This window comes from Mytilus californianus, unplaced genomic scaffold (genome assembly GCF_021869535.1).
Source record: "Mytilus californianus isolate M0D057914Y unplaced genomic scaffold, xbMytCali1.0.p SCAF_1, whole genome shotgun sequence".
NCBI classification, from domain to species: Eukaryota; Metazoa; Mollusca; class Bivalvia; order Mytilida; family Mytilidae; genus Mytilus; species Mytilus californianus.
The window spans coordinates 124,507,294-124,522,016 of NW_026262581.1; the positions used below are offsets into that span (position 1 = coordinate 124,507,294).

Here is a 14,723-nt window from a genome sequence, read left to right on the forward strand (position 1 = left end):
AATAAGAGTTAGGCCACACCAAATTTATACTTTGTTCGTCAGATTTGCAGCATGTTTAAAAAGGTCAGCAAGAAAAAAGATTTGTTCGATGTCTGGTTGACAGCTGCTGTACTATATGCAAATTTTTCACTGACTTTTTATGCCCTTACCGCAGTGGAGGGGGCATTAAGTGTGTTACCCTTGTCCATCTGTATGTCCGTACGAACCGAAATTGATTTCCGTTCTCTAACTTTAGTTTGCTTCAACCATATGTTATGAAACAATGCTTATTACCACAACACACAGATCAAGTTTGAATTTGGATGGCGTCTCTTTTACTGTTCTAGAGTTATGCCCCTTTACAAATGGAAAGAATTTTTCGTTTGTTCTCTAAATTAAGTTTGCCTCAACCAACTGTTATGAAACTTATACACAATGCTTTTTACCACAAAACTCATATCAAGTTAGAATTTGGTAGCGTCCGTTTTACTGTTTTTGATTTATGTCCCTTTATAACGTTATATGCAAGCAGGGGCATCATCTGTGTCCCATGGACACATTCTCCATTTATTTTCAATTTAAATGAAGGATTGCATGGAGATTTCTTGGCAAAGAATTAAAGGAGGTGGACTCCTTGTTAAGTGCATGTGTCAGAAAATGAATTGATAAGCTATGTGTAATAACTTTAAGGCTAAGTAAGATAAATAGAAATATAAAGCACAAATGATGCTCAGTATCTTTTATTGATAGCTAAAGAATGTCCTCGAACAAATTTTATATAAAAAATTATTAGACAATTGCCACTCGCTTAAATAGAATCAATTTTCTTCATTACGCATTAAAATTGTTCTAAAAAATATTGTTGCTAGCTTCTGTTTATCAACTATAGGAGTCTGAAGAACTAGGAATTAATTTATTGTGGCCTGATGTAAACATTGTTTATACTAATTTATAGCAATTTTCTTTACTACAGGTTCAGTGGTTGATAGACAATTATGAAACAGCAGAGGGTGTAAGTCTGCCGCGGAGTACATTATATAATCATTACCTTCGTCATTGTCAAGAGCAGAATTTAGACCCAATGAATCCAGCTTCCTTTGGTAAACTGATAAGATCTGTGTTTCTTGGTCTGAGAACAAGACGTTTGGGAACAAGGTAAACCTCTGCAAAATTAAAACTTTTTTACATGCATGATTATTTGTAAACTTCAAGATAAAATGGAGATTTATGTTTCAGATTTAAGGTATAGAAAATATGTCATTATAACTTCAACCTTGCATATAACTAAAATTTCTGTCTTTCAGAGGAAATTCCAAGTATCATTACTATGGTATTAGAATAAAGGCCAGTTCACCTCTAAATCAATTTACAGATGATCAAACAATGGCCATGAGACAACAACCCATGTATCAGGGTAAAAAGTAAGTGATTGTTTAGTGTAGGTAACATAGAAATATAAAGTTGAAGATTGTAAGCACTGTCACACCTACATTTCTTGTAGGATTGTATGAAATTTATATATCAAAGGTTTATATCAGGACTGGATGGGACTAGTTAAAAATTTAAGCACTGATCAATTGTTTTTTACAGGAGCAATGTCCCTTTAAAATGTAATTTATATTGAACATTGCATTGTAAGCACTCTCACAACTACACTTCTTGCAGGAATTTTCATGAAATTCATATCAAAAGTATATATCAGACCTATTTCAAAGGCTGCTAAGAACAGAAGTAATTTTATTGTATCTTTTTTGAGGTGTAAGGGGTTAATTATGAGTTCTTTTTCCAAATAGTTAACTCTTAGTGCACATTTAAGGTCAAATTCTGTGCATAGGGCCATTAGTACAGTTTGAAGAAACTATTGTAGAATGAGGCCCTCAGGCAGAAATATATTATTGTCTTCTTAAATTGATTTCCAATAAGAATTCCTCAAACCAAATTGATTTCAGAAAGCCATCTTAAAATGGTCTTATTTAAATGGACTAGAGTAGTTTCTTCCCATTGAGTTGGTATTAACTAATCTCATCCCTTTTAATGTGCTTAATTTGTATATTAGATATGGATTAAGAATTAATGTGTTTTATTTAAATACTTTATTTATAGATTCCGTCCACCCAACAAGTCAGATGAAGACAGTTATGACAGTGCCCAACATGGACCAGTAGATGCTGCAACAGCTCAACAGCAACAACACCAACAGTTTCTTGGAGATGCTTCTGGAGCCTTACCTAACTTTGGAACAATAGACACAACAAAAATACCCTTACCAGATGGTGTTACCCTTGACCATATCAAAGCCTTTGAAAAAATGCACAAAGAACATGCTGAGGTGAACATGCTATGTAGTTTGTTGAAATACTTTTATCAAAGTTTTAAAGTGTTAACAGTCTAAAATGAAATGGGAGAAAGTTGAAATTTCAACAGCATGAATGGACTTGAATGAATATGAATGTAGCTCACAGTTTTAGCACATGAAATACTGTTTACATGCACTGCCAATGATAGTAGGAGGGCATAGTCATGGAGTTTTCTGGTGTGTGAGTCTAACCCTCTCATATCAGGTTAAAATGTTGGTTAAAGGTGTTATGAATTTTGATTTTTTGTAGTTTGCAATGAAGGTGTGGTCACATCAACTAACTTAGTACACATGAACATTATGCCAGGAGCTTTTTGAATTTTATGTAAAATGAGGGTCTGAACCCTGATTTTTCGTGGTTTATTTAACAGAAAAAAGTTACATGGTGTTTAATGGACAACTGTTCTTGTGTGTGACTGTGTTTATTTGATTATGAAGAAAGGAAATTCTCATGTCTAAACAGTTAGGATTTTATGTTATTGATGAACTGACTGTCCTCTTAAGGTTTCATGGTTTTCTATTTCAATGATTTATATGGCATGAAGATGCAATTTCATTGTATACAAAATTGGAATGATATCAATCTCAACAAACATATTTATGTGGGAGCAATTTTGATTCTATATATGATAACTCTGAATGAATCTATCTGAACACAATAAAAGATCTCAACATGACTTGTCTTTTTCATAGGCTATAGTGGATGTAGTGGTCAATTTACAGTTTTCTTTGATTGAAGCTTTATGGCAAGGATTTTGGAGAAATACTCCTCCTGATCAGATGATGTAAGTATTATAGAAATAGATTTATGACAGTTTATTTTACACTGTTAATCTACGTGTTGTCTTTCACCCTGTATATGCATTAAATGTAAGTTACTTGTCTTGCATAAGTCACATGCATTGTCAGTTGACCTATTTTGTTATTTAGTATTGTAAGGTGTACATGTCACTGATCAATCATTAAGATTTCAACCTTATGTTAGTCACTTGTAACCTAAGAGTAAAATTTTCAACTTGATTTGGCTAAAGTTTGGTTTCAAGGTGTCTGTACATATCTGTCACTTGATTTTGACCTCATTTTCACAGTTCATTGATTATGCTTGAGTTTTATATAGAAAATGTATAGTAAGCCATTTATCTCAAAGACTGTCAATATATTACATAGTTATTCAATCATCTAAGCAGGTGAGAAATTTCAACTTGTACTTAATAATTAGTTTATTCATGACTGTATGACATTGATTTTATTTGTTCAAATTTGTTATATGGTTTAACATTATGGGTTTGAATGTTTTATGCATTACTTACATGTTTTATAAAAGAATGTTCTTTTAATTTCAGAGCAGATAATGATTATGAAAAGAGATTGCCAAGGGAAAAATTATATGCTGTTAGTTTATATGAACCACTTCAAGAATATGTTAGAAAGGCAGATTATGCTTTTTATCAAGCCTTAGTAGAAGTTCTTATACCTGATGTGCTGAGGCCAATACCAAGTAAGTCCAAAGTTTTTGCAATGAAGTTCTCTGTAGTATGTATTTTGTTTTTAGTGAGAAAATATATTTGTTTCTTTCTGTTGAAAGTAACTATATGACTATAAAAGTTGATAAGCATTAACTTTTTGAAATAATGACAGATTACAGAAAACCAACTTAATTTTAGAAAGCAATTTATTTTGGAATTGGAATGGAAAAATAGCCTGAATATATATATATAAGTACATCAAGAAACATAGAAAAATGCAAAAATTGATAAACACAAAGTTAGCTGGAAAGTGCTAAATACAAAAAGTATCCCAAAAATAAGTTAGTGTACAGCACATCTTTTGATGTTCTTGGAAAAAGAAAATTGTTATTTACATGAATTTTCTCTAATGAGGGTACCTATTATCAGTAATAAATAATAACTGTAGTGTTATTGAAAGTAAGGAAGACTTTTGAATAAAACTACTAAATCTGCAGTTAACAAATAAATAGACTGCATTCAAATAATTTTCATTACAATTTTAGATATGAAATGAAAATGTGCGATTTTTCAGGTTCTCTTACTCAAGCCATCAGAAATTTTGCAAAAAGTTTAGAAAATTGGTTGAAGGGTGCAATGACTGGTGTTCCTGATAAAATGTACAAAGCAAAGGTATGGATAATTCTTTCAAAGTTGTTCACACTGTTATCAAAAGTTTACTATCTTGCAAGTTGTCATATAATCTATTTTAATCTTAACTTCCTGAATATATCAAGTATGCATTAAAAATTTGTTTTATTTAAATGATATTTGGAAATGATTGTAGAAGAGGCTTCATATTAAAAAGGTTCTCCTGCTAAAATTTTATTCTGTAAAGACTAAAGCAAATGCTCAATGTTAAAGATCCAACATTTGTATTTCAGGCAGGAGCAGTTAGTGCTTTTGCCCAAACATTAAGGAGATACACATCATTAAATCATCTGGCACAGGCAGCTAGGGCAGTTTTACAGAACACATCACAGATAAACCAAATGTTAACTGACCTCAATAGAGTGGATTTTGCTAATGTACAAGTAAGTACTTTCACAGGTAGAAAAAGAATGTTGCATACTGGGAAATCATTTTTATTGATTTTGAAATTAATATTAAGATATTAAGTAGTACATGTACTAATTTTTGTTGCTTCAGGGAAAATAACATTTCGTTGGATAAGTCAGTAAGTTGATCAAAGTTCCTGGAAAAATTTTAAAATATGAAGTTCCTGAATTGCTTTATAATTGATAAAAAAAATTAATTTTCAAAATCCTACCTTTGTAATTCTAGATTGAAGTGTTCATTTCAAACTTTTATTACATGTGTGTATAGGTTACTAATTTATTTGCAAAATCACTGCCATGATTGTCGTAAAATAACTGCACTAGAAAGGCAGAAATGATGCAAATATTTCTTGTGCACTGTTGTTTAAGGGGAATCTATATAATTTCAGGGGAGATAATTATAATATACAATAATTATTGATGTCCCATTGTTACTTGTTATTAGTCCCCTACCGAGGAAGTCGAAGGGGACTTTAGGTTTGCACTCCGTCTGTCCATCTGTCAGTCCAGCAAATCAGTTTTCCAGACTTTTTTTCTTGTGCTTGAAGATATTGATTTGATATTTGGTTTATTGATTTATCATGACAAGTTACAGGTCAAGTTCAATTTTCACGATTTTAGATTTTCTCTTTGTTCAGTTAAAGCCCTTTCCCTAGAATTAAATTTTTGATGAAATACTTATTAATTAGAAGATTTCTGTTCAAAGGGAAATAACTCAATTTTCAAAAGACTTAAAAGACAAAATGACATTTGGATTTTTTTCCTTTTTCTTTGGTAAATTGTTTGAAGAATTTAGTGGTAGGTTTGTTTGTCACTCTTCTTGAAAATATTGATTTGATAATTAGTATATAGTTTTATCATGACAAGTTACAGATCAAGTTGGAATTTTGTTCCAGTCTGATAATTTGTGCAGAGTTATGGTCTTTTGACATAGAAAATTCACATATATAATCAGTTTTCAACAGTTTTCTCGTTATGCTTGAAGATTTTGACTTGATATTTTTATGTAGCTTACACCATGACAAGTTATAGATCAAGTTAGAATTTTGTTCCATTACAATGAATTTGTAACCTGTAGGGGACTATGTATTGCCATGCAACACTCACAGAACGCTTGTGTTTATGATATCTTATCAGAATCTTACCTCATGACTTCAAATCTTAAAAATCAATAATTGTGCAAAATATCCATCACTTATCCACATTTATCATAGCTTTTAAATTAAATAAATTTAATTCTTAAAATACCAGCATAAGAAATCTTTTGATGTGTCAGAAAATTTCAACAAAATTACAAACTCCAAATTTATCAAATTTAATAGTTGGATATAAATATATATTGAAATCATAAAAAAATCAATAATCAGCATGGTACTTAAGGAGATTATCCAGTACATTTTGTGACAATTAAAATTGAATACATTTCAATTTTACCTAAATTAATTAGCAAGAAGACACTATCAGCTTGGGACAAAATCTTAAATAAACATAATTTGTATAGGTGTGTTAAAACATACATTGAACAGTTGTAAGCTGATCAAATAATAGGATTTAGTTGGCTATTTCATTCTAACTTTATCTTGAGTAAATTTAAAAATGCAAATTATCTCCATCCAAAGATTGATCATATTTCAAACGAAATGCTGATTGTGAAATGCAAACTTAGTTCCAGTGCTATGCAGACATGAACTGTATAGAATATTTTAGGAAAAGGATACGACGATAAACTTTAATACATCATTTTATGTAAGCATACACCTTGATAGATTGTAACGTCATATGGAAAATATTTCATGCAGGTTCAGGATTAGAACAAATTAACAATTAATCAATAGGCAGGTCCTGTAATAGAGGTCAACCGGTTTGGAGGATAAGACATTTGGAATGCTACTGGAAAACGAGGAGGTATTCAAAAGTTACAGAAATTAAGCCTTGTAACAGGCCACCAACTCACCTGCAAAGAGTTGTGGCAAGGGTTATCAACGTGCAATGATCGCGAAACTTTCTCTACTCGAGGCATCAGATTTAATTTCCCTATTTTGACTAGACATGGCTTCGAATTCATACATCCCACACAGCCAAAAGGACACCCCATTGTGGAAACTGTTTTACTACAGGTCAGAAGAAGACCAAAAATGTCCATTTTTTCATTACCCCAATCACCCATTGGCTACATTCTCTTCGAACATTAACTTCATACCGGTTAACCGGTCGAAAGATTATCCGAGTAACTGGTTAGTTAAAAATGTTCAATTTGACAACACTAGTTTTTAGTAACATTTATATAAAGAGTTTATCACAGTCTATCTTCCAAAACCATGTATATTCCTCTGACAAGACAAATTTGCAAGACTTTTTGAAATATTTCTTTAATGTATTTCCTAGTTTATCAGCATTGATGTTTTCTGGTCAAAACCTAGTAAACATTCAGTATTGTTCTATCAAAACAGGAGCAAGCATCATGGGTATGTCAGTGTGAAGACACAGTTGTTCAACAGTTGCAAGAAGATTTCAAACAGACATTAGAAAGACAAAACTCTTTAGAACAGTGGGCTGTATGGTTAGAAAGTGTTGTAAACAAAGTGCTCAAACCACATGATGGAACAGATAACTTTCCTAAAGCTGCACGACAGTTTTTGTTAAAATGGTCCTTCTATAGGTGAGTAACACATTAAGCACTAATTTAGAAATACTTGTAAAAAAGAAATCCATGCTTTGGACATTATTTTGATATTTCTGTCAAGTTTGTTTTTAATTCATGAACCAGTTCAAGTGTATGATAGCAGTGTGACAAAAATACAATCAGTTCTGCATAATTTTTTATATAAATTGCTGCAATTGGGAATTGTAAAGCAACAAACAAAGTCAATTTATCTCTGCACACGGTTTCATCTTTTCATTTTGTCATTTATTTTGGCAAGAAGGATGGGACTAGTTTTTTGAATGAACCATAATTGCAAAATGTATGCCCAAACAAACTACAGTTTTCCACATCCACTAACAAAAGGACTCTTTAATATATATATTAAGAAAAAAAACAAGTTTGATAAAATTTCTGTTTGAAGTTACTTTATGTACTGAAAATGTACTTCATTATTTATTCCTGCCACACAACTAACAATGGAAAAAGCATCATAAAACATTAGAGCATACTGATCTTTTATCACACCATGTACTTTTAATAAGAAATTTATGACATCATATGTTCTCAGTTGAAAAGTAAGATATATAACCTAGAAAGTACTTTCTCTTGAGTAAACCATATCTAAAAAAATGGAACAGGTACAGAATTTCTCGCACAGCAGTGTAAGAATCTTGAATTTGATCAACGTAACTTTATGGGAATACTTTTTTGTTTGATCAGCTCAATGGTGATCAGAGACCTGACCTTACGTAGTGCAGCAAGTTTTGGATCCTTCCATCTGATTAGATTACTGTATGATGAGTACATGTTTTATTTGGTGGAACATAAAGTAGCAGCAGCTACAGGAGAAACACCTATAGCTGTTATGGGAGAGGTCAGACAGGTTTGTTATAAAATTCATCTGTTTTACAGATGTGTCCTTCCTTAGTTTCATGGAATTGGATAATTTTTGAGATGGTTAAAGTCTGTAAATATTTAAACGCTTGCTGATTAAAACACTCTTGTCAGCAAGAAAACAAAAATGAAATACAAGTTATAATGCTAAAAATCAGGTAGTTAAGAGAACAAATTGTGATATTTCACTTAATGTAAAGTCACCTCATAGAGATTGTTTATAAAAGTTTTTGTCATCAGTTATCAGACTTGTTTTGTCATAGTTATGAGGAAAAGAAACTTTTACAATAATGGATGATCTATTGATAAAATTTACGTTTTTAAGCTTCAGTTAATTGACCTTAGTAGTGCTGTTATAAAATAAGGAAGGATCTATTTGATAAAATGTATGTATTTATATTTCAGTTCATTGACCTTAGTAGTGCTGTTATGTTAGGAACATTAGAATCTGATTCCGTGCCTTCACCTGTTATAAACAAAGCTCCAGCCAGTAAACCAGCAGTTACGAGAGATCATACTGGTCAGGAACATACAACTACACTTATGGTTCTGACATCAAATTCAGGTTCACACAATGTCAATGGAAATGTGATATCCACAGCCGCTAATCCTACAACAGTGACAGTCCGAGCAGCTACAGCCCAAAATTCTGTCCCAGGGGCAAAAACTATTGTTGTTATGCCAGTTTCCAATGCAGTTGGATCTGGTGATGCAAGTGCCAAAAGACTGAAAGTTGAATAAGCTAGTCGTATCAAGGACAAGGATCTTTGATCATATCTCATATGTATATAATTTTTCATATGCATAAACAATGTTGCTAGTGTTATAAGATTTGTGATATTCAGACATTTTAGTAGTGTTTTTCTTAGCATTAAGATTGTTGTGTTACTATTTTATCTTTTTTTAAACAATGAAAATCAATGGTTTTTACAATGAAATTATTCTTGTATGATTGAAATAATTTAGCTAGTTTGATTTCCCTTTATTTTTATTGTTTGTTAGATAAATAGTTACTTTTCCCCTTCACATTCCAGAAAATATACCATTTCAAAATGAAATCTCAAAAGTTTCTCATATTTCTAATTCGTACAGGGTTTAAATGCCTACTATCTGCAAGTAGAATGTTTCCATATTTTTTCTTTATTTGTTGTTGAAGCTTTTTCATATTCCTGTTTAAACCAGAAAGATGATGTAACCAATGAGCGAGAACAAACAATAAATAGAGATTGTCCTTAATCATTGTCTGTTGCTGACCACTAAAAGAAATATTACACATATATTGTTTAGACAATAAAAAATCATTAAAACATAATTTTCAGATGATACTCAACTTTTTAATCTTGCCATCTACATTTATAATGATGGCATACATAATGCATTGCAGACTTAAACATTTATATTTTTCACTGCCCGTTTTAATTTGGCCATTACTTGCTTTCATTTCATTTTTTCATTTAAGGTGCTTTTTTAACAAATAATCATTTTATACATATTTTTGGTATTTACTTACACGATAAAAACATGTTTGATGAAGACATGAACATGGAATTTGTATAAAAGCAACTGTAACACATTGCCGCACACTTAAGTCTATGAACAGAGATTTAGGATTGTACACCATAAAAACAAGTTGAATACTTGTGTAACATTAATACAGACCTGAATAAAGTAAACATTAGACTTTTTACTTGTAGGAGTTTTTGTTATATCATTCTCTAGCTGTACTTAAAGAAGTTTCAATGAATAACTGATACGTGTCTAGGTACCTAGGTAATGCTGTCTAATCAAATGGACCTTGTTGACCATTCAAGAAGAAGTATCAAGCAGTGATATAATTTTTGATACATCATAACCAAACAACTGTTTATTCTCAACAGTGCTTTTTAGCTCACCTGACCTGAAAGGTCAAGTGAGCTTTTCTCATCACTTTGCGTCCGTCGTCCGTCGTCCTGCGTCCGTCGTCCGTCGTCCGTCGTCCGTAAACTTTTACAAAAATCTTCTCCTCTGAAACTACTGGGCCAAATTTAACCAAACTTGGCCACAATCATCATTGGGGTATCTAGTTTTAAAAATGTGTGGCGTGACCCGGTCAACCAACCAAGATGGCCGCCACGGCTAAAAATAGAACATAGGGGTAAAATGCAGTTTTTAGCTTATAACTCAAAAACCAAAGCATTAAGAGCAAATCTGACATGGGGTAAAATTGTTCATCAGGTCAAGATCTATCTGTCCTGAAATTTTCAGATGAATCGGACAACCCGTTATTGGGTTGCTGCCCCTGAATTGGTAATTTTAAGGAAATTTTGCTGTTTTTGGTTATTATCTTGAATATTATTATAGATAGAGATAAACTGTAAACAGCAATAATGTTCAGCAAAGTAAGATTCACAAATAAGTCAATATAACCGAAATGGTCAGTTGACCCCTTTAGGAGTAATTGCCCTTTATAGTCAATTTTTAACCATTTTTCGTAAATCTTAGTAATCTTTTACAAAAATCTTCTCCTCTGAAACAACTGGGCCAAATTAAACCAAACTTGGCCACAATCATCATTGGGGTATCTAGTTTAAAAAATGTGTGGCGTGACCCGGCCAACCAACCAAGATGGCCGCCACAGCTAAAAATAAAACATAGGGGTAAAATGCAGTTTTTGGCTCATAACTCAAAAACCAAAGCATTTAGAGCAAATCTGACTGAAGTAAAATTGTTTATCAGGTCAAGATCTATCTGCCCTGAAATTTTCAGATGAATCGAACAACCTGTTGTTGGGTTGCTGCCCCTGAATTGGTAATTTTAAGGAAATTTTGCTGTTTTTGGTTATTATCTTGAATATTATTATAGATAGAGATAAACTGTAAACAGCAATAATGTTCAGCAAAGTAAGATTAACAAATAAGTTAACATGACTGAAATGGTCAGTTGACCCCTTTAGGAGTTATTGCCCTTTATAGTCAATTTTTAACAATTTTTCGTAAATCTTAGTAATCTTTTACAAAAATCTTCTCCTCTGAAACTCCGTGGCCAAATTAAACCAAACTTGGCCACAATCATCATTTGGTTATCTAGTTTTAAAAATGTGTGGCGTGACCTGGTCAACCAACCAAGATGGCCGCCACGGCTAAAAATAGAACATAGGGGTAAAATTCAGTTTTTGGCTTTTAACTCAAAAACCAAAGCATTTAAAGCAAATCTGACATGAAGTAAAATTGTTTATCAGGTCAAGATCTATCTGCCCTGAAATTTTCAGATGAATCGGACAACCCGTTATTGGGTTGCTGCCCCTGAATTGGTAATTTTAAGGAAATTTTGCTGTTTTTGGTTATTATCTTGAATATTATTATAGATAGAGATAAACTGTAAACAGCAATAATGTTCAGCAAAGTAAGATTTACAAATAAGTCAATATAACCGAAATTGTCAGTTGACCCCTTTAGGAGTAATTGCCCTTTATAGTCAATTTTTAACCATTTTTCGTAAATCTTAGTAATCTTTTACAAAAATCTTCTCCTCTGAAACAACTGGGCCAAATTAAACCAAACTTGGCCACAATCATCATTTGGTTATCTAGTTTTGAAAATGTGTGGCGTGACCTGGTCAACCAACCAAGATGGCCGCCACGGCTAAAAATAGAACATAGGGGTAAAATTCAGTTTTTGGCTTTTAACTCAAAAACCAAAGCATTTAAAGCAAATCTGACATGAAGTAAAATTGTTTATCAGGTCAAGATCTATCTGCCCTGAAATTTTCAGATGAATCGGACAACCCGTTGTTGGGTTGCTGCCCCTGAATTGGTAATTTTAAGGTGATTTTGCTGTTTTTGGTTATTATCTTGAATATTATTATAGATAGAGATAAACTGTAAAAAACAATAAATGTCGGCAAAGTAAGATCTACAAATAAGTCAACATGACCGAAATTGTCAGTTGACCCCTTTAGGAGTTATTGCCCTTTATAGTCAATTTTTAACCATTTTTTCGTAAATCTTAGTAATCTTTTACAAAAATCTTCTCCTCTGAAACTACTGGGCCAAGTTAATTATAGATAGAGATAATTGTAAGCAGGAAAAATGTTCAGTAAATTAAGATGTACAAACACATCACCATCACCAAAACACAATTTTGTCATGAATCCATCTGCGTCCTTTGTTTAATATTCACATAGACCAAGGTGAGCGACACAGGCTCTTTAGAGCCTCTAGTTGTTTATATTTATGAAAACTTAAATATGCTGTTTTATAGCAAAGAAATAATGTTGCAGGTTTTTTTTCAAAGTATACAACTACCAACTGATTCTTAAAATAAATAACAGTATTATCATATATAATTAAGATTATCATTTTAAAAACATTTTTGACATTTTACCAGAATTCTTCATATTCTTATTTTCAGAAAAATTGTTACTTTTTTATGTATTTTTTTTAATTATCAATTGTTCTTATTTTCTGTGTATGTTTGCCTTAGATAACATTATTTATATCATTATTAATGTACAATACAATTGTAAATAGTAGCCAAGCAGAAATTTGCTATTATTTATTGTGTAATTTATTATTTTTTTTGGCACATTGTGTTCATAAGGTGGCCATAAAAAAGACTGCTGTCACATTTTGCAAACAGATGAAAAATTTTATTTTGGATAATTAAACATAAAAAAATGTCATTCAGAATAAAGGTTACTGATAAAAGAATTTTATTGCCTCTTTTACTGTTTGATCCAAAACTTTTGCCATTGTGGACCTTCATTATAGAAAACAAATATGCAATGAACGATAACATCACACACTACAAACAGATAAATCTGTAGCTTTCCAGTAGTTACAGAAACCAGATATATTGTAGTCAGACAATAGGAAATGCCTCTTTTACTGTTTGATCCAAAACTTTTGCCATTGTGGACCTTCATTATAGAAAACAAATATGCAATGAACGATAACATCACACACTAAAAACAGATAAATCTACTACGTAGCTTTCCAGTAGTTACAGAAACCAGATATATTGTAGTCAGACAATAGGAAATGTTAACCCTTCACTATCTTTGATTTAGTTAAAAAAAGAAAAAGAAATAGGTTTCAACTAAAATGGGAAGCAAGGCTTGAGGTACTGGCATCACTGTCTTTTGTTGCATTCATTTTACACAAGCACTCTCTGAGACAAAAAATAAACACATTTTACATTATTTCGATTAATAGTACATAAAATTATATCAGTCATCATGGCCATCAGAACTAATAAATAACTTTTCCTTTGAAACTACATCCTTGTCAAACCACACAATCTATGCAACATTTGTGGTACATGTATAAATAACCTGAAGTGGTCTTGGTCTTGTTTAATCTGTATTTCACTTGGTCATATAATAAATGTTGAACATGTTTTATGGCTAAGTTTTACTATAAAACATGTGTACATAGTCTTTCCTTTAAAAGAAAATCCCTTTTTCTTATCCGAATCTTTGAAATGTACTGCTGTTGAATTATTGTCTTCCCATACTCTATTTTCTGAAATCTTTTTTGTATGCAGTGACCTTAACCATGACACCTTTCGTGAGAATTTCAGCCACAGCACAAGTGCCAGGGATTTTTATACGACCGCAAAAAAAAATTTTGTGGTCGTATATTGGTATGACATTGGCATCGTCGTCGTCGTCCGAAGACACATTAGTTTTCGCACTCTAACTTTAGTTTAAGTGAATGGATCTCAATGAAATTTTACCATAAGGTTCAATACCACAAAGGAAGGTGGGGATTGATTTTGGGGGTTATGGTACCCACAGTTAAGGAAAAAGGGGCCAAAAATAAGCATTTTTTTAACTTCCAGACATAACTTGTGGAACGGTGTATGGATCTCTCTGACATTGTACCACAAGGTTCCATATCGCAAAGGGAATGCTGGGATTGATTTTGGGGGTAATTGCCTCCAAATTTTAGGAATTAGGGGCCAAAAAGGGGCAAAAAACAAGCATTTTTCTAGTTTCATGACAATAACTTGTGTGTAAGTGTATGGATCTCTCTGACATTGTATCACAAGGTTCCATATCACAAAGGGAATGCTGGGATTGATTTTGGGGGTAATTGCCTCCAAATTGTAGGAATTAGGGGCCAAAAAAACAAGCATTTTTCTAGTTTCATGACAATAACTTGTGTGTAAGTGTATGGATCTTTATGAAATTGTACTACAAGGTTCCATATCACAAAGGGAAAGCTGGAATTGAGTTTGGGGGTAATTGCCCAAAAAGTTTAGGAATAAGGGGCCAAAAATAAGCATTTTTCTAGTTTCCAGACAATA

General features: G+C 32.2%; 1 protein-coding gene and 1 long non-coding RNA gene across 2 annotated transcripts in view; both read left to right on the forward strand.

The window, feature by feature from the left end:
- LOC127712733 (DNA-binding protein RFX2-like) overlaps positions 1-9,635 on the forward strand; it is an 82,331-nt gene extending 72,696 nt beyond the window's left edge. The window contains 10 exon segments of the mRNA XM_052219346.1: positions 953-1,134; positions 1,284-1,400; positions 2,083-2,308; positions 3,029-3,120; positions 3,679-3,833; positions 4,376-4,473; positions 4,725-4,874; positions 7,349-7,557; positions 8,263-8,416; positions 8,842-9,635. Coding sequence (XP_052075306.1) covers positions 953-1,134; positions 1,284-1,400; positions 2,083-2,308; positions 3,029-3,120; positions 3,679-3,833; positions 4,376-4,473; positions 4,725-4,874; positions 7,349-7,557; positions 8,263-8,416; positions 8,842-9,177 — 1,719 coding nt within the window. The 3' untranslated portion in view covers positions 9,178-9,635.
- A 680-nt stretch (positions 9,636-10,315) lies between these two features.
- LOC127712919 (uncharacterized) lies at positions 10,316-13,123 on the forward strand. The gene is made up of 2 exons (XR_007987347.1): positions 10,316-10,650; positions 11,654-13,123. It is a non-coding gene; the product is annotated as an uncharacterized LOC127712919 (long non-coding RNA).
- Positions 13,124-14,723: the final 1,600 nt, after the last annotated feature.